This window comes from Rhinolophus sinicus, chromosome 1, assembly GCF_057876585.1.
Source record: "Rhinolophus sinicus isolate RSI-liver-muscle chromosome 1, RSI-T2T, whole genome shotgun sequence".
Classification (NCBI taxonomy): Eukaryota; Metazoa; Chordata; class Mammalia; order Chiroptera; family Rhinolophidae; genus Rhinolophus; species Rhinolophus sinicus.
The window spans coordinates 58,685,597-58,711,052 of NC_142501.1; the positions used below are offsets into that span (position 1 = coordinate 58,685,597).

General features: G+C 47.8%; 4 protein-coding genes across 6 annotated transcripts; 2 read left to right on the forward strand and 2 right to left on the reverse strand.

Annotated features, from left to right (window-relative positions):
- Positions 1-150: 150 nt before the first annotated feature.
- CYP27B1 (cytochrome P450 family 27 subfamily B member 1) lies at positions 151-5,800 on the reverse strand. The gene is made up of 9 exons (XM_019742407.3): positions 5,225-5,800; positions 4,401-4,591; positions 3,699-3,901; positions 3,414-3,614; positions 3,162-3,328; positions 2,791-2,963; positions 2,527-2,605; positions 2,047-2,244; positions 151-1,715 (listed from the first exon to the last, which is right to left on the reverse strand). The coding sequence occupies exons 1-9, from the start codon at positions 5,450-5,452 to the stop codon at positions 1,602-1,604; spliced, it is 1,554 nt and encodes a 517-aa protein (XP_019597966.2). The 5' UTR covers positions 5,453-5,800; the 3' UTR covers positions 151-1,601.
- A 697-nt stretch (positions 5,801-6,497) lies between these two features.
- METTL1 (methyltransferase 1, tRNA methylguanosine) lies at positions 6,498-9,742 on the reverse strand. Its single transcript, XM_019742410.3, has 6 exons — positions 9,613-9,742; positions 8,737-8,900; positions 7,638-7,822; positions 7,432-7,545; positions 7,191-7,292; positions 6,498-7,030 (listed from the first exon to the last, which is right to left on the reverse strand). The coding sequence occupies exons 1-6, from the start codon at positions 9,723-9,725 to the stop codon at positions 6,875-6,877; spliced, it is 834 nt and encodes a 277-aa protein (XP_019597969.1). The 5' UTR covers positions 9,726-9,742; the 3' UTR covers positions 6,498-6,874.
- A 13-nt stretch (positions 9,743-9,755) lies between these two features.
- Positions 9,756-16,559, forward strand: EEF1AKMT3 (EEF1A lysine methyltransferase 3). The gene is made up of 4 exons (XM_019742413.3): positions 9,756-10,017; positions 10,294-10,518; positions 10,630-10,741; positions 14,605-16,559. The coding sequence occupies exons 2-4, from the start codon at positions 10,342-10,344 to the stop codon at positions 14,994-14,996; spliced, it is 681 nt and encodes a 226-aa protein (XP_019597972.1). The 5' UTR covers positions 9,756-10,017; positions 10,294-10,341; the 3' UTR covers positions 14,997-16,559.
- Positions 16,560-16,710: 151 nt separating this feature from the next.
- On the forward strand, positions 16,711-25,195 carry TSFM (Ts translation elongation factor, mitochondrial). 3 transcript variants are annotated; one of them, XM_019742409.3, is made up of 6 exons: positions 16,711-16,864; positions 17,116-17,286; positions 17,927-18,055; positions 18,810-18,932; positions 22,658-22,745; positions 24,619-25,195. In XM_019742409.3, exons 1-6 carry the CDS (start codon positions 16,808-16,810, stop codon positions 25,023-25,025), a joined length of 975 nt encoding a protein of 324 aa, XP_019597968.2. In that variant the 5' UTR covers positions 16,711-16,807; the 3' UTR covers positions 25,026-25,195. The 3 variants fall into 3 exon arrangements, with proteins under 3 accessions (XP_019597968.2, XP_074181594.1, XP_019597967.2); XM_019742408.3 differs by having other exon boundaries at positions 16,735-16,906; XM_074325493.2 differs by lacking the exon at positions 18,810-18,932 and having other exon boundaries at positions 16,731-16,906.
- The last annotated feature ends 261 nt before the right edge of the window (positions 25,196-25,456 follow it).

A 25,456-nucleotide genomic window follows, 5' to 3' on the forward strand; every position in this document is an offset into this window, starting at 1 on the left:
GCAGGGGGCCAAGGTGGTGGGGAGGAGAAGGAAATGTAAAGTGAAATTTCCATCTGTATCCAGCTAATTGGAATGGGGTGTGGGGAGAGCAGGAGGAAAGAGGGCAAGTCCTGACATGGGAAGGGTAATCTGGGCTACAGCGAGAGCTGCGAGGAGTGTGCTGAGAGATTTATTTATATGGAAGATGAGTTAATCTGTATACATCACAAGGAAAAGACTGTGCCTAGCTGCTGGGGGAAGGCAGGGGGCAGAGAGTGCTGACTCAGGGAAGCAGAGGCTCCTGCCCAGCCCCTTTCTGCTGCCTTGGTGCCCCAGGGCTTCTGGCCACCCCCACACTCAAATTTCATCCTGTCTGTCTGACTTCACTTCTCTGCCTGTATCCCTGTTTTTCTCAAAAGGAAATCACCTTACAGCAACTTTTCCAGAGAGGGCAGAGTGGCCATTCTGGGATGTCCTTTCATTCTGGAAGTCCAGGTTCCAAAAGCACTTCTACCAGAGTCAGCTGCCTCTGGCCATCTCTGCAAATCCCTACCTCCCGACCCTTTTTTACAGCCTAGCCCTTGCATTTACTTTTCACCACCACCCCCTTAATTTCTTACAGGGAGCCAGACTTGGCTGTTCCCACTCCAGACAGAAACGTGTCTGGATTTGTGATGCAAACCCCTCTCCCAGGTGTCTAGACCTCCCATGTTATGGGGTCACTCGAAGGACCTGAGAAACCAAGGTTGGAGATTTGGATGAAAGTCTTGCCTCCAAGGTATTGTAGGCAGTGGGAGTGGGAGAGAAGTAAGTCAAAAGTCAAGGAGGGAACATTCAATTTTTTAAATGTCAAAACTATGAATATTTAAATTGTTTAATATATAAAAGGAAGGCATGTGCAGGGACAGGTCAGGAGACGGCTCTGCTGGGAACTAAGTGGTGGGGCAAGACAACCTAATAGTGACCAGAGGGGCACGGGGAGTTTAAAAAAATTATAAACCAGGCAAGGACAGACTCAGCTTCCTAGGGGTGAGATGAGAAAGGTATAGTCTAGACAGAGCCTGGTAAGCTGCTTACCCCTTCTGCCACATGGTCCAGATTCAAGCTGAGAATCTATATGGTGTCACCTAGTCAGGGATAGGCCCTGGCAGGGGATATAAAGACTGGATAAGGCCTTACTCAGCCTCTCACAGAGCTCACATGCAAGGAGAGACCAATCAGGTGCAGAGCAGATGCATAATTACTTAGCTCATGCCATGCTAAGAGCTTAGCCAGCAGCATCAATGAACACTGGAAGCCCCAAAGGGCAGTGGTGGAATTCTTCCTCAGGTCACCCAGCATTATTAGTTAAAATCTGAGTTGGCCCTTGAAGGATGCATATAATATGACCAAGAGAAGGGCTGAGCAGGTAGAGGAACCATGGTTTTCTCTGGGACTTCTGGGTGAGGCCAAGTGCATACTTCATACCTCGGTCAGGGCTGCCTCACGCATTTTGCTATGGTCATTCTGACAAGTTTGGTCACATAGACAGGCCTCAGGGAGACTACATGTCTCTTGGATTTGTGCCTAATAAACCCTTACAATGAGAGAAAGGGTGATGGTGACCGCCTCCTTCCATGGGACTATCTGTCCACAAACTGTAGGTTGATGCTCCTCTCGGGTACCAGGACCGTCCGGGTCATGGGTCTGACTGGGGCAGCACCTGGCTCAGGCTGCACCTCAAAGTGGGTCAAGATCTGGAAAGGAAGGAAGAAGCCTATCACTACGAGAGGGGTTGACAATGGTGGGTTTTATTAGTAATGGGCATTATTAGTGTTAGGATGGTCAAGGTTGGAATGGCACCTGTGGCTGGAGTGGACTTCTGAGTTAATTAGGATAAGGGATTACGGTTAGGAAAAAGATAGTCCAAATACCCTTGCTAACTGTCCAGGCCTATAATGGGTTTGACACATTTCAGATTAGGTCTCCCAAGTCTTAAATGTTTTCTGATGCTTGTCACTGAGCTCACAGCTTTAGGAGGTCAGGGTTTCTTTTGTCTGGGGAAGGTAGAAGGTCTAGATCACTCACCTGGGCCAAAGCCATTTGCAGCTCAAGCTCTGCCAGGCGTCTCCCCATGCAGCTGCGCTTGCCAAAGCCAAAGGGAAGAGATGCAAATGGGTGGGGGGCTGGACCCTCCTCCAGCCAGCGAGCCGGCCGAAAAGCATTTGGCTCTGGAAACTGGGCAGGATCCCTTGAAGTAGCATAGTGACACAGAGTGACCAGCGTCTGGTGGGAGAGGAGCACAAACTTGTCAGTTTAAGCCCAGGAATGCAGGGAGGGACATAGAGAAGAGGATATATGGACAGGAATGAAAGCAGGCTCTAGTTGGTGATGGGGAAGTTTTCTGGGCTGCTTTTGGAATGATTTCTCTACTGCCCCATTATATTCCAGAGAGAAGCACTCAGGACAAGGGGAGAGTTTGAAGGGCTTGTGGGGGATTTGAGAACAGGACCAGGACCGAGATAGTGAGGGATGGCTTAGCAAAAGGGACACATAGTCTCTACTCACATTTTTGGGGATAATATAGTCACCCACACGAATGTCTTTGTCTGGAACACGGGAATTTCCAGGTACCACAGGGTACAGTCTGGGTTGCAGAGCACAAGGGGAGACAGCAAGGTGAGGCGAGGGGCTGTGAGCTTCCCTCTCATGCCCGCAACTTCCAAATTCTTGGCCAGGAGTAGAATACCATTTTCCTCTGCTCCCATCTATTATTTGCTTCCCTAGCCCTTCCCCAGATTTTCTCTAGCTCCCCCTCTCTTGTCCCCTCACCTTAGCACTTCCTTGAGGACTGCTTTCAGCAGGGGCAGCTGGGACAGAGCACTGGCTGAGGACTGGGCATTGGAGCCCTGGCCCAGGGCAGCTGTGATCTCGGCGTGGAGTGCGGTCTGGACTTCAGGGTGCCGAGAGAGTTCATATAAAGCCCAGGAGAGTGTGTTGGACACCTGAGGGGACAGGGAAGAACATCAGAGGTGTTAAGAGTGGGGAACCAGTGTAGGGGGAAGAATGTGAAGCAGTCTGGAGCCCAGGTGGTGCTAAGCCAAGCTGGTCTAGAGGGCCATAGTGGATCCTCTGTAGCAGGACTGAGACCAGAGATGCTGAGCTCTGGAAGTGGGGCTCGCAACGTGGAGGGAGAACTTCACCGTGTCCACTCCGGCCAGTAGCAGCTCTGTCACATTCCCTAGGATGGACGAGGCAGGCAACTGCTCCCGGAACAGGAAGTAAGTCAGGTGCGCCGCAGATCCCGTGTCCTCCTCAGGTTTTTTCCTCTTGGCTACCTCAGCCTCTCGCCGCTCCACGTGCTGCTGGGCTGCGTGGGGAGAAGATACAAGGATGCCTCACTAGCCCCGAGCAGCTTTACATTCTCCTGTCTTCACTTCACTTCTGTGCCTTACCAAATGCAAACATCTGGTCCCAGTCTCGGCAGAGGCGGCCCCAGGGTCCGGGCACGAGTCGGTGGAGCCAGTTGGGCATCGCCATGGTCAACAGCGTAGACACAAACACGGATCCCACCGCGCGGATGAAGGTCTCTGTGTCTGGAGGCACTTTTGCCTCTAGGCAACCCAGGCGCGAACCTAGCAGCACCGCTGCTATGCCTGGCCGGGAGGGGGCGCTGTCAGGACACTGGGAGACCCCAGCCGGTGTCCCCCAAGCTTGTCCCGAACTGTCTTAGGGCTCACCTTCTAGTCCAAACTTGTAAAATTCTCCGGCTACGTCCTGAACCAGGGCGGGCGGCCCAGCGCCGCGTCCCCGTTGGCGCCGCAGTCTCCGCACAAGGTCAAGAACCACGTCGTCCAGGGTCCTGGCATAGCGGGAGGCTGCTTGAGGCCGGAGGAGGAGCGGGGCCAGGAGGCTGCGGAGCCTCTGCCATTCTTCGCCTTCCCTGTAAGAGTGCGGAGAGGGGTGCATCAAGGCAGATGGGGGTACGTGGAGGCTGCCCAATGGGGCTGGCAGAGGTGGAGAAGGAACGTGTTCAGCTCGGGTGGCTAGGGGAGGGATTGCGTCTGCTCCCTCCGGGTACAGAAACCTGGCATTGCCTGCGCGCGCTTTTCATCCCCCTTCCTCGTTACTCATTTCCTGCCCCACAGGGCCCTGGGTTCCTGGGTAACTCGAGTCACAGAATCTTACATTTCACCTAGATCCTGGTACCCTAGCCCTGTCTGCCGGTTCTCAGGATTCTAGCCTCAAAGATAAGGTCGTGGAGGGGCGGGGGGCAAAGGCCGGGCTCTACCTGAGCTTGGGCGTAATAGACGGGTGGGAACCCCTATTTGCCAGAGGCTGGGGGAACCGGCTGACCTTCCTCTACACCCCAAACTGTCTCCATACCGGCCACAGGAGAGGGACACAGCGGGGCATCTGGGTTCGGGGGCCACAGGACTCACGCGGTAAGCAGTCCGCAAGCCCGCTGGCAGCGGCGACGGTGCTCGACCCACGGTGAGAAGCTGCAGCGCTCGGGCCGGGGCCCCTCCTGTCGCAGCAGCTGCTCAACGAGTGTAGGGGCCGCTAGGTACACCGTGCGCACCTTCCCGAAGCTGGCCAACCACACTGGTCCGAAGCGCGCGGTCCCCTGCACCTGGGAGAATGGGCGCAGCGGACACTGGAGACGCGGATAGGGGACTCCCAGCTTGGTCCCTGCCAAAGCCAAGGGTGTTGGCTGAACTTTGGGAGGGGGTGCCTCTGCTCCTTTGCGAGCTCCCAGCCAGTGTATGACCCAGATGCTGCAAACCCTTCCTCCTCTTTCCCTCACTTCCCATCCCTAGGAAGTTTGAGTGTGGTGGGCAAAACTGAGTAACTTTGAGTAAAGCAGACTCAGGACCTCTTTGGTCACCTGGGCCGAGCCGAGGCGGAGAAATCCTTAAAGGTTCCTCACGTGGAATATTCATCTCATGATGAGCCCCAACAGAATGTATAGGAGCGCATGTAGCTTTAAGCACAATGCGCTCATTGCGCTGGGAAGGTACTGTGCGTTTCCGACTCCCGCACATCGGTCCTGGACCTACCCGGCTTCCAGACTTCTGCACGGCGAGGTGCTGAGAGCACCCCTCTGCTCGGTGTCGGGATGGACTCCGCGCCACTCGAGCCACAGCCCCAAACCCCTTGTCTTTTCCGTAAGTCATGGGCATCCGTTCTTACTAGCCCTCCTTCCTGCGTTCTCCACTAGTCTATTTTCCCAGCCTGTCGTCCCAGGAACAGAGTCCCCCTCTACCTGCAGCTCGTGTAGTCGTGACAGCCCCCGCTTGCAGAAAAGTTCCGCAAGGAAGCCCGGTGTGGAGGGGCCTGGGATGTCCGCCAAGCTCCGAGGTGCTGAGTCGTAACCTCGGGAGCCCAGTAAGGCGCCCAGGTCAGGAGCACAGCGGACGCGATGGAACACTCTGGAGGCGAGCTTGAGGGTCTGAGTCATGGTGTGGTTCAGGCATACAGCACTTCTGAGCATCTTGCCGGCGCCCCTATTAAACCCTTGGGCAAGGCAGTGGCAACGCCCCTCTCCAAGCTACTCAGCCAATCCTCTCTGAGTGGTCGGGATTAACACCCAGAAACAGTAGGCGGGGCTGGGGCTGCCTTCGCAGCTCGCTTGGGTCGCACGATGCAATGACCCTCTTGGGAGGAGAGGCCTGCCTCAGTTTCTCCCCCTGGCCTTGTGTCCTAGTCCAGCAGGCTAAAGATCTCTTCCTGGGAAAGGCTATTTAAAGAAGCTTAGGTGACCAAGATAGTCAGTCCCTGACATTCCCATCACTTCCCCCAGTGAGCTAGTAGGCCCCTCAGGAATTCCCCATCCTCCAGCATCTCCGGGAAGGGAAGCGTGGAAAGAGGCACAGCTGTAGCCATCCCCATATTCTTGGCTTACCAGGCTGCACCCTCTCTGCATGTGAGCAGAACTTTCCTGCACTACTTCACTGAGCAGATGACAGGTAAGTTAAAGAGTTAAAATTGCTCCTGGAGCCTTCATCTTTATTCCTGGGTGGGTGGGGGGTAAGGGTCTTTTAGGTTCCTGTCCTCGCCACGGGAATTTGGGGCTTGAGGAGAAGAAATGAAGGAATTTTTCAAATTAGAAAAGTTCAGAGATTTCTCTGGGCTGCTGGACAGAGCAAAGGCTAAGTGAACACTCTGAATCTCCAACAGACTCCATCCCCTCTGGGGGGCTTTCTAGCCAGCCCCTTTCCACTTTTAGCCTTAGAATCCTTGTTTCTTTCTCAGCTCCTCACTCCCCGACCCCATCCCCATCAGGCTGTACCAGCCAGTCAGCTCTGAAGCTCTGGAATGGTCAACATGAAAAAGGAAAGGGTCTCCACCCCCACCCCCTCCCTGGGGCTCTCCAGCCACAATAAAGGGAGCACAAATTCCCCAGGTCAAATCTTAGGCAGAGAGGATGGGAGGAAGCATCTAATACGCATTCCAGGCTTCTCTGAGAAACAGGAGCACACGCGTGTGCTCACATATACATTCTCCCCAGGACTGCGAAGTACACACAAGTGGACAGGTGATTTGAACCTAGGAGGCAGTTTAGATGGACAGTGGAGAATTGCATTCCTCACTCCAGCTGAGGAGAGATCCAGAGGGGGAAGAGAGTGCTAAGGGAGAGCAAGACCCCACACCCCCGCCAAACGTCTCTTCTTGTCCAAGGTCTTCTGATCTTCCCAGGCAGCTTCTTCAGCTTTCTCCTGGCAGTGGAGGGGCAGGGAGGTGAAAGGAGGCAGGGATAGTTGTGAAAACCAGGATTCTGCCCCTGGGTAGTTCCCCAACTTCTTTGAAAGACTGTTGCCTCTCAGGCCCAGCAGTCTCAGCTGGGAAGTTCCAGGGGGCTTGGTTTTTTTTCTAGTCCCTGGAAAATGGAGTCCAGCTAAGGCAAGGTAAGCGGTCAGTGAGCAGGGGGGGTGGGATTGGGGGTAACCGCCTGGAGGGTGGGATCCTGTATTCTTCGGAAGATGGCTGGGAAATTCTTTCCCCCATTGCGTAGAACTTTCTTTCCCTCCTCGGTTGAAGTGCCCAGATGTCCAACAATGGGGTCTTCACTCTGGGAGAAGGGTTTCGTAAGTCCCTGTCCGCCTTCAGACTGCCCCTGGCCCCGAGATTCCCATCCCATCCTACTGGCACTAAACTGGGTTCAAAGAATAAAGAACCACTCTGGAAAGGGGCTGTATCTTCACAATTTCCCTTATAGGCCCCCAACTTACCAGCTCCTCCAGAGGCACATGCTCAAATAGGGGGTGTCCTTTAAAATGGGTGCACATCCAGTCGTGTAGCTCTAGCACATCAGTTATGGTATATACCAGGCCCTGTACAGGCAAAATTATCCTAGACAGGGGGCTGCATGCAATTGAACAGGGAGCTGATGAGATACACCCTCATTGAATCCTTAGTGGAAGGTCCCTGAATAGGCCACTCACCCCACCCTCCCTCCCACTCCCGACTTACTCCAACTCTCAGCACGTAGGCATACTCTGCCAGCAGTGTGGGACTGATGATTCGCCACTTGTGCTTCGTCCGCTTGAAATGTGGGTCAGGGAAGAGGAAGAACATCTTTGTCAGCTGTGAGACACACATGCAGGGACCGAGTTGTGAGAGCCTGGCCTCCATGTCCCACCTGCCTACCAGCCTTACCCACCAGGGCCTCTCCCCACCTGTCCCTTGCAGAAGAAGTTAGGAAGGTGTTTCATGGCATTGCTGCGGAGACAGGCGATATTCTGGAAGCCACCTCCAGGAGCTGCTCGTAAGGCCCGAATCCGGTCTTGGACATAGTCTGAGACCTTCACCCTAATCTCCAGACCCAGAATCAGTGTGTCTGGGAACAACGGTGATAGTTCCACTAGACACAGAAACAGAAATGGAATTACCAACTTCATATTTGCAGGAAGTGTCAAGGTGTCAACATAGGAAAGAAAGACTCAGTCTGCAACTACCAAAATCAGGAATGGCAAATGAAGACAGAAAGATGCCTATATGAATGATTCTACTATGTTGGAGTAGAGGGCTGGGGGAGATCCGCAACTGTCACCAGGACTGGAAGTGGGAGGGCCTGGGAATACTGTACATTTGCAAGTGCTTTAGCATTTTTACACATTTCATCATTTAATCCTCTTAACACTCTGTGGTAAATGTGAAGATGAGGAAACTGAGGGTCACAAATGCCCAAGGTCATAGAGCTATGGAAGAGTTAGAACCGGAACTTGAACCTAAGTTTTCTGCCAACAAGTACCACGCTCTTCCTCTCTGTCATGCTGTTATCTTTATGGGAACGTCTAAAAATAGAGAAGTGGCCTAGCAAACATGGCTCGGACAATACAGACAATATCAGAGAAACTCAAAAACAAGAGGGTGGAGCAGAAGGAATAAGTTCTGGTGAGGAAGGGGGAAGGGGGAGAGGGAGTGGTGGAATCCCTGAGACGGTTCAGGATCACTGGCCACAGTGGCTAATCTCTGACGCTTGTGCTGACCAGCTCACTGACCCGGCACCTGGCAGGTGAAATGGCTCATGTAGCGACTGGGGCCAGGGATGAGGCCAGACAGGACAACCCAAGTTCTGGGAGGCATTTGAGGCAGGCTCCTCCCTTCTCCAGGGCAAAGGCCAGAGAGGGAAGGTGGAGGCTCTCCACACTGATGTCACAGCACCAGTGTCTGGTCCGAAGGGGAAAGGCCAACCATGGCCCCCACCAAACCTGCTGAGGTGGCAGAAACTAGATAATGCCTCTCCTTGGCCCAGAGAAAGGGCCAGAGTGTTACCTAACAGGCCACCATAGCCACAGCCTATGTCTGCAAACTCCACTTGGGCTTGAGCTCTCTTTTCTTTCTTATCCTTTGGGTCATCGTGGCTCTGATTTTGAGTCAGTGGATCGAAGAACTCTGGGTATAACTCAGACCAATCCATTTCCTCTGGCTTCACAGGGCTATTGGAGAGAAGACGTGAGAAACATGAAAAGGCTTGTCATACCATTGCAAAAGTGGTACTACATGTGTGTGGGTGGATGGGTAAGGGTGGGAAGTAGATGGGAGTGTTTCTCAAAAATTCTGTAAGAGTGGGCCCTGGGGCCTCTAGGAGACACAGTGGAAACCACCCTTAACCCCCAGTGTGAATCATAGGCCCATCATGAGGCCCGTGATTGCTGACCTGCGCATCTCCATTTCTAGGAGATGATGTGACTCTGGCTGGGCAGCTCTCCTTTCTGGGGCACAAGTTCCCCTTTTCCCCAAGACTGGCTGCCTAAGTCACTTTACTTTGTTTACGTGCTCTGTGCGAAGAGGATGGAGTAAGGCGAGGGAGGGGCTGGGCGTACGTTTGTCTTTTTATTATATCCAACAAAGGAAACCGAAAGATGGAAAAGGCATTCTGCCTCCATCTCTCTAGTCTCTGACAGTTTTTTTCTCCCAGGCTTGCACCACTACCCAGACTGCAGACAGAACGCCACGCCCCCTCCCAACCCGCCAACTCCGCCCTCCATCAAACCTTCCCCATCCATCCTCAAAACGGACGTCACCCAGCCGATCCTCCCGGGTCTATCCTGAACCCTCCCAGCAGTCCCAGCACAATCGCTCTCCTCGGCTGCTCCGGGCTGTTCTGAGACTTCCGCCCTCCTACCTTCCCCTGCCCTGCTCACTCACTAGCGCAGTGTGTGGTCCGCCATGGGGTTGGAGTGAGCACGCTGCCGATAGTAGCGCTTCTGGGGCTGCGAAGCCTCGGCTCCTGCAGCGTCCCCAGGCTCGGCTCCCGCCATGATCCCCACTGCCGCGTTTTTCCACAAAACCCACGTGGAGACCGAGGCCCAGGCGCATGATAATGACGCAGTCCGGCACGTTATGGACAGACCCCGCCCCTTAAAGACCCAAGTGTGGATTCGGTTGGGCTAGGAGCCCGGGAGGGCGGAGGGGCGCACAAGAGGGTGCCTCCGCACCTCAAGTCTGCAACTGGGTTGGCAGGGCCAGAGCCGGCACCCAACCTCTTTCCTTGGCCTACGTCAGCCTGGTCTGGGTTACCATCCTGGTTGCAGGCACCAGTGCAGCGCGCAGGTAAGAGGGATCTGGGGACCCCATTTCCTACAGAATTAATTCTCGCTCCGCTCGCCTCTTTCCGGGTCTCGAACTAATCTGCGGGTCTGACCCGCACGCGTGGTCTGGAATGAGCCCCATCGGCTGTTCACTGGGGACCATAGCGGGCGGGACAACTCCTCATTCCACATCCAGGAAGTCAAACTGGAGGAAGGAGGGCAAACTCGGGGAGGCGGGGCTCGGTGCCACCGGGCAGCGGAGACAGCCGGCGACCCCCCGCCCCCCACCCCGCTCCAGATCCGGGATCCCAGCGCTGGCTGCGGCGTCTGGAACTCTTTGGGCCAGATGGCGGACCCCCTCTCAGATCCTGCATCCGAGCCCGAATCGGTGTTCCCACGGGAGGTCGGGCTCTTCGCCGACTCTTACTCGGAGAAGAGCCGGTTCTGTTTCTGTGGGCACGTGCTGAGCATCACGCAGAACTTCGGATCCCGCCTCGGGGTGGCAGCGCGCGTGTGGGAAGCGGTGAGGAGTGGGTGGCTTTCTGGTCCGCGGAAGGTCCAAACCCCGCACTCTCCCTCTCCCATATGGAACCATCTCCACGACAGTCTTTTTTCCTCTTTTTTTCTCTTATAGGCTCTGAGCCTCTGCAACTATTTCGAAAGTCAAAATGTGGATTTCCAAGGCAAGAAAGTGATTGAACTGGGCGCGGGGACGGGCATCGTGGGGATCTTGGCAGCGCTGCAGGGTGCGTGAGCTTTGCTGTGGCAGGACGGGCTTGGTGGGGATGGGGATGTGGAGAAATTGTCACTTCCTGAATTCTTGGGAGAGGGGAATGGTTTGGGACCAGTCTAGTAGCTTCTTTTTTAATTTTTTTTTTTTTTTTTTGGCGCTTTCTTTTATGTGCCAGGCAACGCTCATTGGCTGTCAAAACACCCAGGGTGGTTATTTGGGCAGGATATAAAAACTAGGCAAGCCTTAGTAGGAGTTTTTGTTTGTTTGTTTTTAAACTTTTATTTATTTTAAGTGTGTTTTTCCAGGAGCCCATCAGCTCCAAGTCAAGTAGTTGCTTCAATCTAGTTGTGGAGAGCGTAGCTCACGGTGGCCCATGTGGGGATTGAACCAGCAACTTTGTTAAGAGCACCACTCTCTAACCAACTGAGCTAACTGGCTGTTCCAGTAAGAGTTTTTTCTACCTTTCTTTTTCTCTTCATGATTTCATGGACAATTCTGTCACTTAAAAGAGCCTTTGCTTTGGACATGGTCTTCTGCGAAAATGCATATTTGGGGAGCACCCTGTAGGGGGAGTAATCTGTGGTATTAAAACCTCATGAATGCTTTATAACCTTACTATGAATATATTTTAGATTTTTATGGTTTTGATTGCTTGGGAGAAAGCTTATGAGTTTCTGAGGGTTAGAGTGTGTTTTGTGGGAAGTGGAGTAGAAATTAGGCACTACAGACTTGGGAAAGGAAAAGGTAAGGAAAACTTGGCTTCACTTTTGTCAAGAACCAAAAACTACAAAGGAAAGTTTCCTAATTTATAATCTAATTGGCAGACAAAACCTCATTTAAAAACACAATGTCATCTCCCTAGAAATGCAAATTAACATGTGTTTGTTTAGATGGACACAACTAGGTCACATTCAAGGAAGTCTTACCAGACGCAGGCATTCATCCTTCTATTCAGTTCCCTATGTGCCAAGAATCATGCTAGGTATTGGAATACAACGAGTTCGGCAGATTTCTCCTACCCAAGGAGCTCATGGTCTAGTGGGGAAGATGGGGAACATGTTACAGTACAGAACTCTGGTGAGTTATGGGCAGGGCCAATGGACTTGCTGTGGCCATGTCTCCCTTGACTCCCTGGAATCCATCGAAGAGAAGCTCTGTCAGAAGAGGAGGAGGTGAACATTATGAACACAGCAGGCTCAAAAAGAACTGAGGGCGGTCAACAGCAGTTTTCCATGAAGGATGGGTGGAGGAGAGGCGGGCAGTTATGCTAAAATGGGAGAAAGGCATGTAACATGAATGGGAACACCTACTTTCACTTGCTCCTAGACTGGCTTCTCTTCCTTTGCCCCCTATTCAGCTGCCAAGGCAGAAATCTGTGTCATCTTGTCCCTTGCCGTTTCCCCTTACATCCTAAACACCTGATTTCTGCCGTCTTACCCTTCAAACCTCCAAATGCCTCCTCCCCTATCTTTACCCTCAGCCGATGGCTTTGTTTCCTATCTCTTCTGATAGCTTCTATTCTCGTAGAAAACATCCACGTGGTCTTAGCACAATGTCTACTCACCTAACTGCATCTGGGTCTGTATTCACTGCCTTTTTTCCTGTTACCATGGATGAATGCACTGTGCTCCTAGCTAAGGTCAAGCCCTCCACTTGTCACGAGACACCAAACCTTCTCATCTACTCAAAGACAGTTCCAGTAAACACCTCCCCTCCCCCAGCTCTCCTGCATTACCAGTTTTTCCTTCTCTCTGGATCATTCTCTCTCTCTCTCTCTCTCTCTCTCTCTCATGCACATAAGTATACTGTAATTTCTCCTCTCAGAAAAAACTCCTGATCCTACATATCCCTCCAAATACTACCCTGTTTCTCTCCTCTACACCAAAGCTCAAGAGTTAATACTCACTGTCTGATTTCCTCTCTTCCTATCTTTTCCTCAGTCTATTCCAATCAGACTCCCCCCACACACCCAACACACACCATGCCCCCTCCACTCCATTGTTCTAGTTGAGGCTGCGCTTCATTCCAAACTCTATGTTGTTAGATACAAGTTTCAATTATGAGACCATCTTACCTGATTTTGCAGCATTTGACACTCTCTCCTCTTTAAAACACTTCCTTTGGTTCCCAGGGCTTGGTTCCCACCTCTGGTTTCTGCCTACCTCAGGGGCACTCTTTTGCATTCTCCTTTGTTGGTTCCTTTTTGTCTTCACAATTGAAAATTTGAATGCTCCAGGGTTCAGGAGCAGTGCTGTGAGCCCTTCCTTTTTCTGTCTACACTCTCTCCCAAGCAATCCCATCACCTCATGGATTTCAATGCCCTTTCTATGCTGATCACATTCTAACCAACTGAGCCATCCAGCCGCCCCTCTGGAAGCTCAGCGGCAGCTTGTTGTCTTCAATCTAGTTCTGGAATGCACAGCTCTCTGGCCCATGCGGGAATCGTACCGGCAACCCTGTTGTTCAGAGCTCACACTCTAACCAACTGAACCATCTGGCTGTCCCCAGAGTAATCTTTTAAAAGCATAAGTTAATCTATGTCATTCTTCCATTTAAAATTCTCCAATAGCTTCCTGTCTCACTCAGACTAAAAGCCAAATTTCCCACAGTTTCCTGACAAGGCGCCAGTTAGGATTTGGCTCCTACTCTTATCCCCGTCACTTCCTCTGCTCCAGTCACTGGCCTTCTTGCTGCTCCTTAGGCCTGCCGGACACAGTCCTACCTCAATGTCTTTGCACTTGCTGGTCCCTCGTTGGGTGCGTTTTAGCCTGAGAGATCCATCTGGTTTGTTCCATCACTTCCTTCCACTTTTTGCTCAAATATGTCTGCTCGGTAAGGCTTTCCCTAACCGTCCAATTTAAAATTACCTTCCCTGCTTGTCCCCCGAGCAATTCTTACCCTCCTTCCCTGCTTGCAGCTTCACCAGAGTAATTTATTACTATCTGACATACAGTGTATTTTATGTATTTTGTTTGTTGTCCGTTTCTTGCCACTAGACTATAAGCTCCATGAGCAGAGGGATTCTCATCTGATTGGTTTATTCTCAGTACCTGGCATATAGGCATGTAATAAATATTAATGAATGAATTCTTAATACTTCTCGTTTCTATAATGGCTATCATGATGATTAAAGAGTTTTGCAGTACTTAGTGTGTCTCTACCTCTAGAATAAAACTCAAGGAAGGCTGAGGTTTTGTCTTGCTCACCACTGTATCCCCAGAACTTAGTAGGCGCTCAATACATATACTTTCTGAGATGCTAATCTGATCATCTTGACCTCCTACTTCTACCTTTAAAACCTATTGCCCTCAGAATCGAGCCTGAATCTCCTTAGCATGTCATAACCATTTTTCTCTTTACTCTCATGTCTTGACACATTTTTCCTCCCTTCTACATTCTCTAAGATCTAGCCTTCCTTGAGTATGCTGTGCTCGCTCACCTCCAGGCCTTTGTACTCTGTTCTCTGCTTGGAAAACTCCCCCTGACTAACTCCTACTTGTCCTTTAAAGCTCACTGAGGTCATGTCTTCTGGGAAGTTTTCCAGACCCCCGAAGGCTGAGCTGTGTCAGTAGGGGGTGGGTACATAGCCCATCTCTAGCTTAGTGCTGCCAGGCTTCTGCTGACGTACTTGTATGATTGCTGTGTTTGGGGCACAGAGGTTGAAGATTAGCTTAGAGAGAATGTTGATGTTGTAGAATGTAGAGTAATGAGAATGGCGGTGGGTAAGATGGAGGTTAGGGCAACTAAAAGCAAAAGTATGGACTTCAGGTTGTCAAGACATTTTCCTCTAGGTCCAGAGATTTCTGGACCTTCTGGGCAGGAGCCAAAACCCTTTGGTTGGTCCCTCTGACTTGATTTCTCCTCCGTTTTTCTCAGGGGGGGATGTTACCATCACTGACCTACCCCTGGCCCTAGAACAGATCCAGCGCAACGTCCAGGCCAACGTGCCAGCTGGAGGCCGGGCCCAGGTCCGTGCCTTGTCCTGGGGGATTAACCAACATGTCTTCCCTGGAGACTATGACCTGGTGCTGGGGGCTGATATCGTGTATCTGGAGCCCACCTTCCCACTGCTGCTGGGGACCCTCCAACACCTGTGCGGGACCCATGGCACCATCTATCTGGCCTCCAAGATGAGAGAGGAGCATGGGACAGAGAGCTTCTTTCAGCAACTCCTGCCCCAGCATTTCCAACTGGAGCTGGCCCAGCGGGATGAGGATGAGAATGTCAACATCTATAGGGCCAGGCACAGGGAACCAAGACCTGCTTGATGTCACCTTCTGCTCCTTTGAACTCCTTGTCCTAATGAAGGAACTGCCATGTCTCCAAAGCCAGAAACATAAGGACCAAAAAGGATGGATTTCCCTTGCCTTTCTGTTTCCTCCTTCCCTCTTAGTTCCCCCAGATACTCTTGGGCAGGTGCAAGGAGGTACCTGCTTACTGGGAATCCTAGAGCCCTAGCAACACTGGGTTAGAGTGCAAAGGAAGTTCCCAGCTCTTGTTCTCAGCAGAGGAAGATGGGAAGGTACCCAGGGTTCTTAGGGGGGGGGGGGAATAAATGGGATGTGAGAGCAGGGGCTACAGAGAGACTATCATTGATTATTTCCTCTCCTGCTGTTGTCTTTTTATACAGAATAGATTTGCGGAGGGGGCAGGGGAAATGCAGATTCTACTGGAATTTTTTTAAAAGGAAAAAAACATAAGCATTAAATATCTCTTCTGCATCCAAGGAAATCAGGCTTTTGTTGGGGGGCTGGGAAGAAAGAAGCCTCAGACCACCCACTTCTTGCTTCTAGAGTCTGGTGGGCCCATGGCTCTAACTGGGTCAAGTTCTCCCAGGCCTGAAGCTGAGGATAGGCCGCCGAGCTGTCCTCTGGACTGTAACGTCATCCTTTTCGGAGCTGGGGTCCTGATCACTAAGTACTAGGTCCTTCTTCTCTTTAAGTTTCCAAGCCCTGTCAGTCCTTCTTTCCTAATGTGTTTTACCTTCACCCCTTTTCTCTTCCCACTGTGGTACCTCTGGTTGGGGTTCTCCTTCCTTAATCCATGGGCCACATATCACCTCCTCTGGACTCCTGGACTTCAATTCTTGTGATCTTCCCAAATCAGCTCTGCTTAGCTTCTGCTGCTGCCTACAGAAGTACGAGTAAGCTCCTCTGCTCGGTCCTCAGTCTCCCTCTACTTCATGTCCTACTGGTTTCCAACATGTATTGCAACCTTGGACCAAATTACATAAGGTCTACTATTTGTTCCCTAAATCCACACCAAGATTCCCTCCCTTATTTCTCCTTCTTCTTCTTCTTCTTCTCCTCCTCCTCCTCCTCCTCCTCCTCCTCCTCCTCCTCCTCGTCCTCCTCTTCCTCCTCCTCCTCCTTTTTCTTTTTTTAATGATTCCCTCCCTAGAAGGGCTATTTCTACCTGTTAAAATCTTCATTACGCTTAGCCTATTTGCTGAAAAAAGCTTTTCCTGAGCCTCCTGGTTTGGATGTGATTTCTTTCTCCCTTGACACTGTTTGTTCATCTTATGGGACTTAACTTGTCTTGTGTGGTCATATGTCTGCTCCCTATTTTTTTCACTATTAGATTACCTTGGAGGGTAGGGCTGTGGTTTACTTATTTATAATTCCCTGAAGCCTAGCACAGTTCCTGGCACAACGTAGGTGTTCAGCAAATATTCTGTTCATTCAACAAATATTTATTGTGTTTATTGCCTACCTCCTTAGGCAACCTCTGGCAAATTTCTGAACCCACCCACCTACCTCACAATTTTGTCTTGAGTCGTAAGTGGATAATAAATATGAAAGCGCATTTGAAGTAAACAAAGTGTTACCACATGCCTTGTACTGTTATTTTGTGACGGCTTTCTCTCATGGTTTCCTGTTTCACCTGTGGGGAGGTAATTCCTTCTTGAAACATAGTTTCAATAAGCCAAGTAGGGGACGCGAATGCGCTCCCTCCGACCAGCAGGTGGCACTCTCCCGATTTGGCGCGTCCCAGTGGAGAGGTTTGGCCCAGCCGCCATGCCGTAGGCCCGTGGCCTCGCCCGTGCGCCCGCGGGCTGGAGTGTCCGGCGGCCGGAGACATGTCGCTGCTTCGGTCCCTGCGCCTCTGCCTGGTAGCACGGACCGGGAGCTGCTCGGTGAGGGGTTTTGGCCCTAGTACCGACCTGCCTTCCTTTAAGGTCTCCCGTGCACTCCTCCCTCTGACCCCTTTCGGCTCCATCCCACCTTTCCCCCAACCTCTGCCTCTTCGTGGTCCAGCCCCCGCGCGCTGCCTTTCCCCCAACCCCGGGGACCCACCTTGTCCTAAGGTCGCCTCCCTGCCGACGTGCCTTTCAGCCGTGGAGCACTTCGCTGTTTCATCCCTTGTTTCTTACCCCTCTCCCCCCAGGCAGGATCCCTGCTTCAGTCGCCCCAGCCGTGGCACACATTTCATGCTGGGCCCTGGCTGTCTTCCTCGGCCTCCAGCAAGGAGCTCCTCATGAAGCTGCGGCGAAAAACGGGCTATTCCTTTGTCAACTGCAAGAAAGCTCTGGAGACTTGTGGCGGGAATCTCAAACAGGTGTGGGGGAGGCGGGAGAGGGGAGCAGGGAGGGGTACTAGAGTCCAGTCCCAGTCTTTTAGGGATGTCACGCTGGGGAGCACGGAAGTCGGGGCTGTTGTCTGGTGACTCAACGGCAGACCTCTAGATAGGATTCTCACTTAAATGACCTCAGCCTTTGACTCTGTCTTACTTAGAAGCAGTTGACTCAGGATCTCAGGGTTAACAAACCCTATTCCATGCAAAACTGCTATGTTGTTTCCTGCTGCTTAGAGCTGAAAGGGCATGTTTGAGCTTTGGAGTCAGACGGACCAGGACTCAAATCCTGTGACCTTGGACCACCCACTTCTTGCTTCTAGAGTCTGGTGGGCCCACCTTACTTAATCTTTCAGTGTGGCATTGTTCTTGTATATATAAATGGAAATACTGCTATCTATTCCATAAGGTTGTTGTGAAGATTAAACTTATCCAAAGCAACAGACACAATGCTTGGCATTTGGCATTTCATGGTAGGCTGCCAGTAAATGATAGATTACTTCAGTTTCTATTATGGGATTGAGGGGAAGCAGAAAGAGTCAGGGGACTTGAACATATTTTAGAGCCCCATTCAGTTCTAAATTCTCTGACTTTGTCATCGGCCCTTTTTCTTTTCAATGTATAGGCAGAGAGCTGGCTTCATGAGCAGGCCCAGAAAGAGGGCTGGAGCAAAGCTGCCAAGCTTCATGGGAGGAAAACTAAAGAAGGCCTGATTGGGCTGCTGCAGGAAGGAAACACGACTGTGTTAGTAGAGGTGAGTTGTCAGAAGTGCAGATACCAGGAACTTTGGTGTAAGGATTTGTGGTAGACTCTTTACATTCTTAAAGAAGAGATGTTTGAGAGCCACAAAGGGTATTTGAATTAAACTTGTGAGATCACAGTTATTAGTTGTGGATTCATTTAAGTACAGAAATACACAGGTATGTTGACGAGAAAAGGCCTAGCAGTCTAGAATATTACTCCTAAATGTGAGCCTAGTGTAGCCTTACACCTTGTCACTGATTCTTTCCTGGAACAGTTAGATTTTAAAGCTAAGAATTATATTAATTAGTTGATGGATAGAGACTAGCTGTTTTAGAGATTTGGGGGCCACAATTGTTGAAGAATCAGATGTGGATTAGAGTGAGATTGGGGTGGATTAGAGTTTAAAGAGAAGGAGATAAATAAACTGAGCAAAAGTAGTTTGTAGTTTGGGGAGAATGAGGTGAGTATGACATGCAGCCACAGGCAAGTGGGGAAGTTGTAGTGAGTCTTTTGGGGACATTATGGAACCATCTTCTGAATGTGCACGTCATTGCTAACTCAGGGACCAAGCAGGAATCACTTCATTTAGTTTCTGGCCTCAAACTAGGAGAGGAACTGCAACTTTAAAATTCTGGGGTCATTTATTTCTGCTTTGTTGAGTCTACAGCTTGTTCTATCAATACCTTGGTTTACCCTCCAATTTAAGGCACTTTTGGAAACTATCAGTAAGCAGCTTATGTAGCAACTTCAATTTGTTCCCACAGGTAAACTGTGAGACAGATTTTGTTTCAAGAAATATAAAATTTCAACAATTAGTCCAGCAAGTAGCCTTTGGAACCATGTTGCATTGTCAGAGCCTAAAGGATCAACTCTCCACATACAGTAAAGTGAGTTTTGCCATCTCCAACATGCTGGATTTGTTACCCCTACCTCCCTTAGAGTCTTTGCTATTCTCTTTTTTCAGACATTCTGATGCCTCACTTCCTTACTTCATGTCTCTGCTTAAATGTTACCTCTTTGGAGAGGCATACCCTTCTTCCTGTGGCTCTGTCCCCTTATTTACTTCATTTAAGAATCTTTTGTTATTGTACTTATATATTACATTTTTATTTATTTGTATGTTCTCTGTCTTCCCCAATAGAACACAAACTACATGAGGCAGGGAAATTTGTCTTTTCACTATTATGTTTCTGATGAAAGAGAACTGGGCCCAGCCCTTGGTTGAGGCTCGGTAGCTGTGTGTTAAATGAATGAATGCCACTTGGGTGGAGTCAGTCAAATCATGTGCAGATTTGTATTTAGAAATCTAGAATGGCCTGAGGTAAGGATTCCTAAATAAAGGTACTGGGAAAGGCACAATTTAGGAGAATAATCATAGTCTTGTCCATAGAAAGAGCAAGGAAGGAGTTATATCAGTTTGCCTTTGATTCAACCTTATTGTAAGGCAAAAATGAACCAACTACTTACACAACTTTTTTGTGTTTAGTACCACCTTTTTGTTCCTATTTCTCCTTGCCTTGAGATCTCATGGTAAAAGTTACTGGCATTAAATAGTCACATTACATGGAAAACTGTGTTGAGATGATTTCTTAGAATTGTATTGAGTGGATGTGTCATTTGAACTAGAAATTTTAATCTTGACTTTGCCATTAACTCTATTTGTAACCCTGAGCGATTCACTTTCCTGTGCTTCTGTTTCATTATCTGTAACAGGGAACTTTGGTTCCTTCTAGCTTTGTTTATTTTTTTCTCCTTTTGGTCTGTAGTTTAATTTTTTAAACTTTTACTTTGAAAAAAATTTAAGTTTACAGAAAAGTTGCCAGTATTCTACAGAAAACCACAGTGGGCTTTTATCTGAAGTCACTATTTATTAACAGTTTTCTTTATTTGCTTTATAAGTTTTTATATACATATTATTATGACAATTTTTTTTATCCTTTTGTGAGTACGGTGCAGACAACGTCAGGACCCTTTATCCCTTCAGCTTATATTTCCTGAAAAAAAGAGGACATTCTCTTATATAACCACAATACAGTAATCACATTCAGGAATTTTCGTGTTGATACAATATTTTTATTTGTATAATATACAATACATATTCATATTTTGCCAACTTTCATTTTTTTCTTCTGATCTAGGATACAATCCAGTATCATATGTTGCATTTAGTTATCATGTCTGTTTAGTTTCCTTTATTTGTCCCTCAGCTTTTCTTTGTTTGTTATTACATTGACAGTTTTGAAGAGTACAAGACAGTTTGGTAGAATGTCCTTCAATTTGGGTTTGTCTGATATTTCTTCATAATTAGAATATGGATTTTTGTAGGAATAGTAAATAAATTATCCTGTATTTTTCTCAGTACATCACATCAGGAGGCACATAATAACTGTAGGTCCCAGTATTGATGCTAATTTTGGTCTCTTGGTTAAAATAGTATCTGCCAGATTTTGCCACCATGTTCCTCTTTGTAATTAACGAGTAATCTGTATGGCAGATTCTTTGCGAGTGTAAGCATCCAGTGTCCTCAAAACTTTTGCCTAATAGTTTAGCATGATTCTTGGCAAGATCCGTGATAATTTGATAGTTTTATAATGTTTATTTTTCTCTTATAATTTCATTTATGTATATTAGTTTTATTAGTTGGCATTCTACTATAAGGAAGAGACTTCTCCCTTTATTTAGTGATTAGTTTGTCCCAACACTGACTCACGGATTCTTATTTTATACAATAGGTTATGGCTCATTGTATAATCCAATATTCATTGATACTCAAATCATCCCTGGATTTGGCCAGTGCAAGCTGAGCCTGTGTAAGCTGGCTCCACTGTCCTTTAATATATCATTATGTTCTGAATGTTTCTTTACTTTTTGACATACAAGATGTTCTGGGCTCATGTCATACTTTCCTTGCCCCAACCACGGAATTGTTCACTTCTCTAAGGAGTCCTGATCCTTTTTAGTGGGGGAATGGTTTTTAGAAACCAAGGTCTGGGGCATTAGGTATACTTATTTCTACTGAGATGGTATTGCGGCTCTGCTCTTTTAGCAGACAGAACTAGGGGGTGGGGAGAGAGAGAGAGATTGACTGATTCAGTCTCATAGTGGTGAGTACACTGGCTCCTAGCAACTTCAGATGTTTACTTATCTACCCAATGTTACAATACACACTAAATTGTTTTAGAGTTACTGTACCCAACCACTGCAAATAGCAAACCTACTAAGGAGTTCAAGATTGCTTTGATGTTCTTTTTGTCTGTACACTGAAGTTATGTAGTCAGAGGACATTATTGAAAGTTACTTGGTTTAGTTTTTTCCCCCTTCTGTGAGGTTATGTTATTCATTTGAAATACAGTTAGAGTCTTATGTTTCTGTTTAGTCAGTTTTTGTTTTCACCCCAAATTCTGTTAATTTAGTTTAATTTTTGAATGTGTAACATAATAATAACAAGGTTCTGAAAGTTAAGACTAGTACACACACACTGAAGGCTTCTTCCCTCTTCTATCCCATTTCCTATCCACTCCTGTAGATAAATCAACTTCATTGGTTTCTAGTTATCCTTTATGCCATTTTGCAAAAATAAGCATATTTATATAAATGTTTCTTTTTTACACAGGTGGCGGTATAATTTGTATATACTCTTTCAAATTTTTTTTTTTCCCTCTTCATATTAATAATATATCCTGGAAATACTCCATAGCAGCTCCTGGAGCTCTCCCTTCTTGTTCCTAGCTGCATAGTATACCATCGTATGGCTGTGCTCTGGTTTATTCAACCAGTCTCTTCTTCTGTTTGGGCGTTTAAGCTGATTAGATATTTTTGCTCTGGGGTGGCTGGGTGACTCAGTTGGTTAGAGCACGAGCTCTCAACAACAAGGTTGCCCGTTCAATTCTCACATGGGATGGTGGGTTGCACCCCTGCAACTAAGATTGGAAATGGCGACTGGACTTGCAGCTGATGGGCCCTGGAGAAACACACTTCCCCAATATTCCCCAATAAAATTTATAAAAACAAAACAAACAAACAAAAAAAACTGTAGTAACCTGATTTAAAAAAAAAGAAGAAATAATTGCTCAATGAGTAACTTTGTGCATATGTACGCTCATATTGTTAGAAGTGTATTACCAGAGTAGATTCCTAGAAATAGGATTGCAGGGTCAAAGGATAAAAGTATACTGGTACATATATAGTTTTGTTAGCTATTGTCCAATTTCCCTCCTTTGGATTTGTACCATTTTGCATTCCTACCAATAATCTGCAAACCTTTTTAGCTTTAAAATTTTATGACTGTATGAAATATTATCTCTGATATCTAGGAAACTACATTCTAAGAAGATAGGCCAGAGGGTTGGAATTGGAGGTGGTGTAGTGTAGAATAAAATATTTATAAAAATGGAACTGTTATCAATATTTAACATCCTTGGCTTAATGAAAAACATCATCTATTTATACTTGTCTTAAATCATTTTCCGAGAAGTAGGCTATTTTTCCTAGTCTTTTGATAATTTGAATAGTACAGAACTGATTCTTGTTCGTTTTGTGTTTTTTTTTTTGCGTGTGTGTGTGTGTGTGTGTGTGTGTGTGTGTGTGTATGTATGTGTATGTGTGCACTTAGGGCTTCTTGAATTCCTCTGAGCTCTCTGAACTTCCCATTGGGCCTGAGAGAGAAGGCTCTCTCAAGGATCAGCTGGCCTTAGCAATTGGTGAGTATTTGTAAGAAAACTGGAAATTAAGAACTGGATCTCCCAGTATCTTTGGTATTCTTCCAAATCTGCAGCGAGACTTGTAAGCTCATGGGCCTACAAGGCTCAGATAACATGAATGTGCGAAGTAGGTTGTGTGTTAGATATTAGGGAGCAGTAGGACCCTAAAAAGCTCATACTCTGCTAAATGGAACCATTACCAAGCTCTAGCCAGTTGTTAACCTTGGGGGAAATGGGGTCCCATTGTCATCAGAAGTTTTTGGATCCTTTAAAAGAATTTATATTTGTATACAAAAATCTTTGTTTTTAGCTGTTTGCAACTAATTAAAATTATTTCAATACTCTACAGTCATCACTGTGCTGACCAAACAAAGCGTGTCTTTAGGCAGAGATGGCATTTTGACTTCCGGTTGACTACTTCTCTGTACACTATAGGGGAAATTATACGTCAAAGTTCATTGTACCTTCTTTATAAAGGGATCCAGGAAACTGTAGGGGCATTGTTTTTAGGAATTTGATCTCTCTTTAAAAAAATCGGATCCTGAATTTGTGAAGGTATAGTCTTTCAGAACCCACTGGCTATAGGAACTGTATCTGGATCATTGTGGTGGGACTAGTGGGGATTTTTCCTACGTCCTTGATAGAGGGAGGGAAGTAATGCTGGGGTTGGAGCTTGCTGGGAATTTATTGCTCATCTGATGTTTCCAGTCAAGGCATCAATTTTAGGTTTTTATCAGGTCATCATGAAGTATGTATACTGTTTAGTGAGTCATGGATGAGAAACCAGGCAGACATGGGACTTATTAAGAAATTCTGGAAGAACTGGGTGTTTCAGCCTTGTCAATTTCTGGGAATTAACTATTGTGTAGATGCTTTGGGCTGTTTTTAAGATTACTTCTAGTTTCTGGATACTCCTCTTTCAGATGTTTAGATACAGCTACGGCTAATGCCGGGATATTTATCCAGACCCCTTTGTTTATTCTCCTACCCCTTCCTACCTTTTGGCTTATTTGGACTTAACGTTGGAGGAAAGCATCCTGAGAAAAAGGGGAAAACTGGAATCCGTTTTTAGTTCTCATAAACTTCTCTGAAAATATGATCTTTTTCTTTTCGATGAGAGGAAGTTGCAGCTATCAGATGACACGGGGTTTTGGATTTTCTGGGGCTTTTACTTGTGGACTTTTCCCTGATAGAAATGGATGATCAGGAGTTGTCTGTGTCAGTTATGGTGGTATTCAGGAGGGATGGTAATTTGGTGGGGGAAAAAAACGATTGCGTTGAAGTCAGATCTGAGTTTAAATTCTAACTCTGCCATGTATTAGCAATGTAACCTTGGGCAGGTTGCTTAGCTGTCTAAGCCTAAGTTTAATAATAATAGCCAGCATTTAAGTGCTCACTGTGTGCCAAGTACTGGAATAAGTGCTTTTACATCTATTATGTACTTTTCCCAATAACCCTGTTTTCATGTTCTTGCAAGTGGTAGCGTCTCCACTTTACAGATGAAACTAAGGCTTGAGAAATTAGTAAATGGGGTTACGTCATTAAGTCACTTGCCTAAGGTCATACAGCTGGTAAGAGGCAGAACTGAGACCCGACTGAGTCCAGGGTCTGTGTGACACCATAGCCTGTGTTTTTAAATGTAGTGGGCCTGGCACATAATTGGTGCTCCATAAGGGACTGTCCATCTCCCCCCATCCCTGCACACACCTTTTGCTCTGTAAACTGAAAATGGTATCTCCATTTTACAGCATATCCTCAGTGTACATGCAGGGACTGTCTCCCAAGCTTGGCCGCCTCTGTGCATGTGCATATTTTGGTACTACCACAGGCATCATATTCTGGAAGCATGTTTTTTGTTTTTGTTTTTTTATAGGGAAACTGGGAGAAAACATGACTCTTAAACGAGCTGCATGGGTGAAGGTGCCGACTGGGTTTTATGTTGGCTCTTACGTCCATGGAGCCACACACAGTCCCTCACTCCACAACCTGGTGCTGGGGAAGTACGGGGCCGTGGTTATTTGCGAGACATCTGAGCCGAAAGCAAACCTTGAAGACCTTGGCCGCCGCCTTGGACAGCATGTGGTGGGCATGGCCCCTCTCTCTGTTGGTTCCCTGGACGATGAGCCCGGCGGTGAGGCAGAAACCAAGATGCTGGCCCAGCCATACTTGCTGGATCCCTCCATCACATTGGGACAGTATGTGCAGGCTCAGGGGGTGTCTGTCATAGACTTTGTGCGGTTTGAATGTGGAGAAGGTGAAGAGGAAGCAGAGGCTGACTAGGTTCGAGAGACTTGTAGTCTAGGAAGGAAGGTTTCTTCTTAGTTCTGGACATTATTACAAAAAGAAGTTTGTCTCAGCCTCTTCAAATCCAGAATGTTTCTCATTTGAGTTTATACTGAAATTATACTTCATGGGTAAAGTTATTAAATAAAATTGTTTTATAAAAAAGAGAGTAGAATCTTTCCCTTGTTTGCGTAATGCTGGGTTTAGCTATTTTGTATCTTGCTTGTGACAAGTTTTAGGAAACAACAGGTGGGCGTTGCTGAAGTGACTGACAGTGTCTGCGAGAACAGGCGTCACCAGTCGTGCTGCTGCTCCCGTCAACACAGATTTACTATGGCGTCCCTAAAGATTCTAACTGAGTCCATCTTATTCCTTCTGTGACATGGCCCGCGCGTTCTGTTTTCACTTTGTGATGCTTTGGACTATCC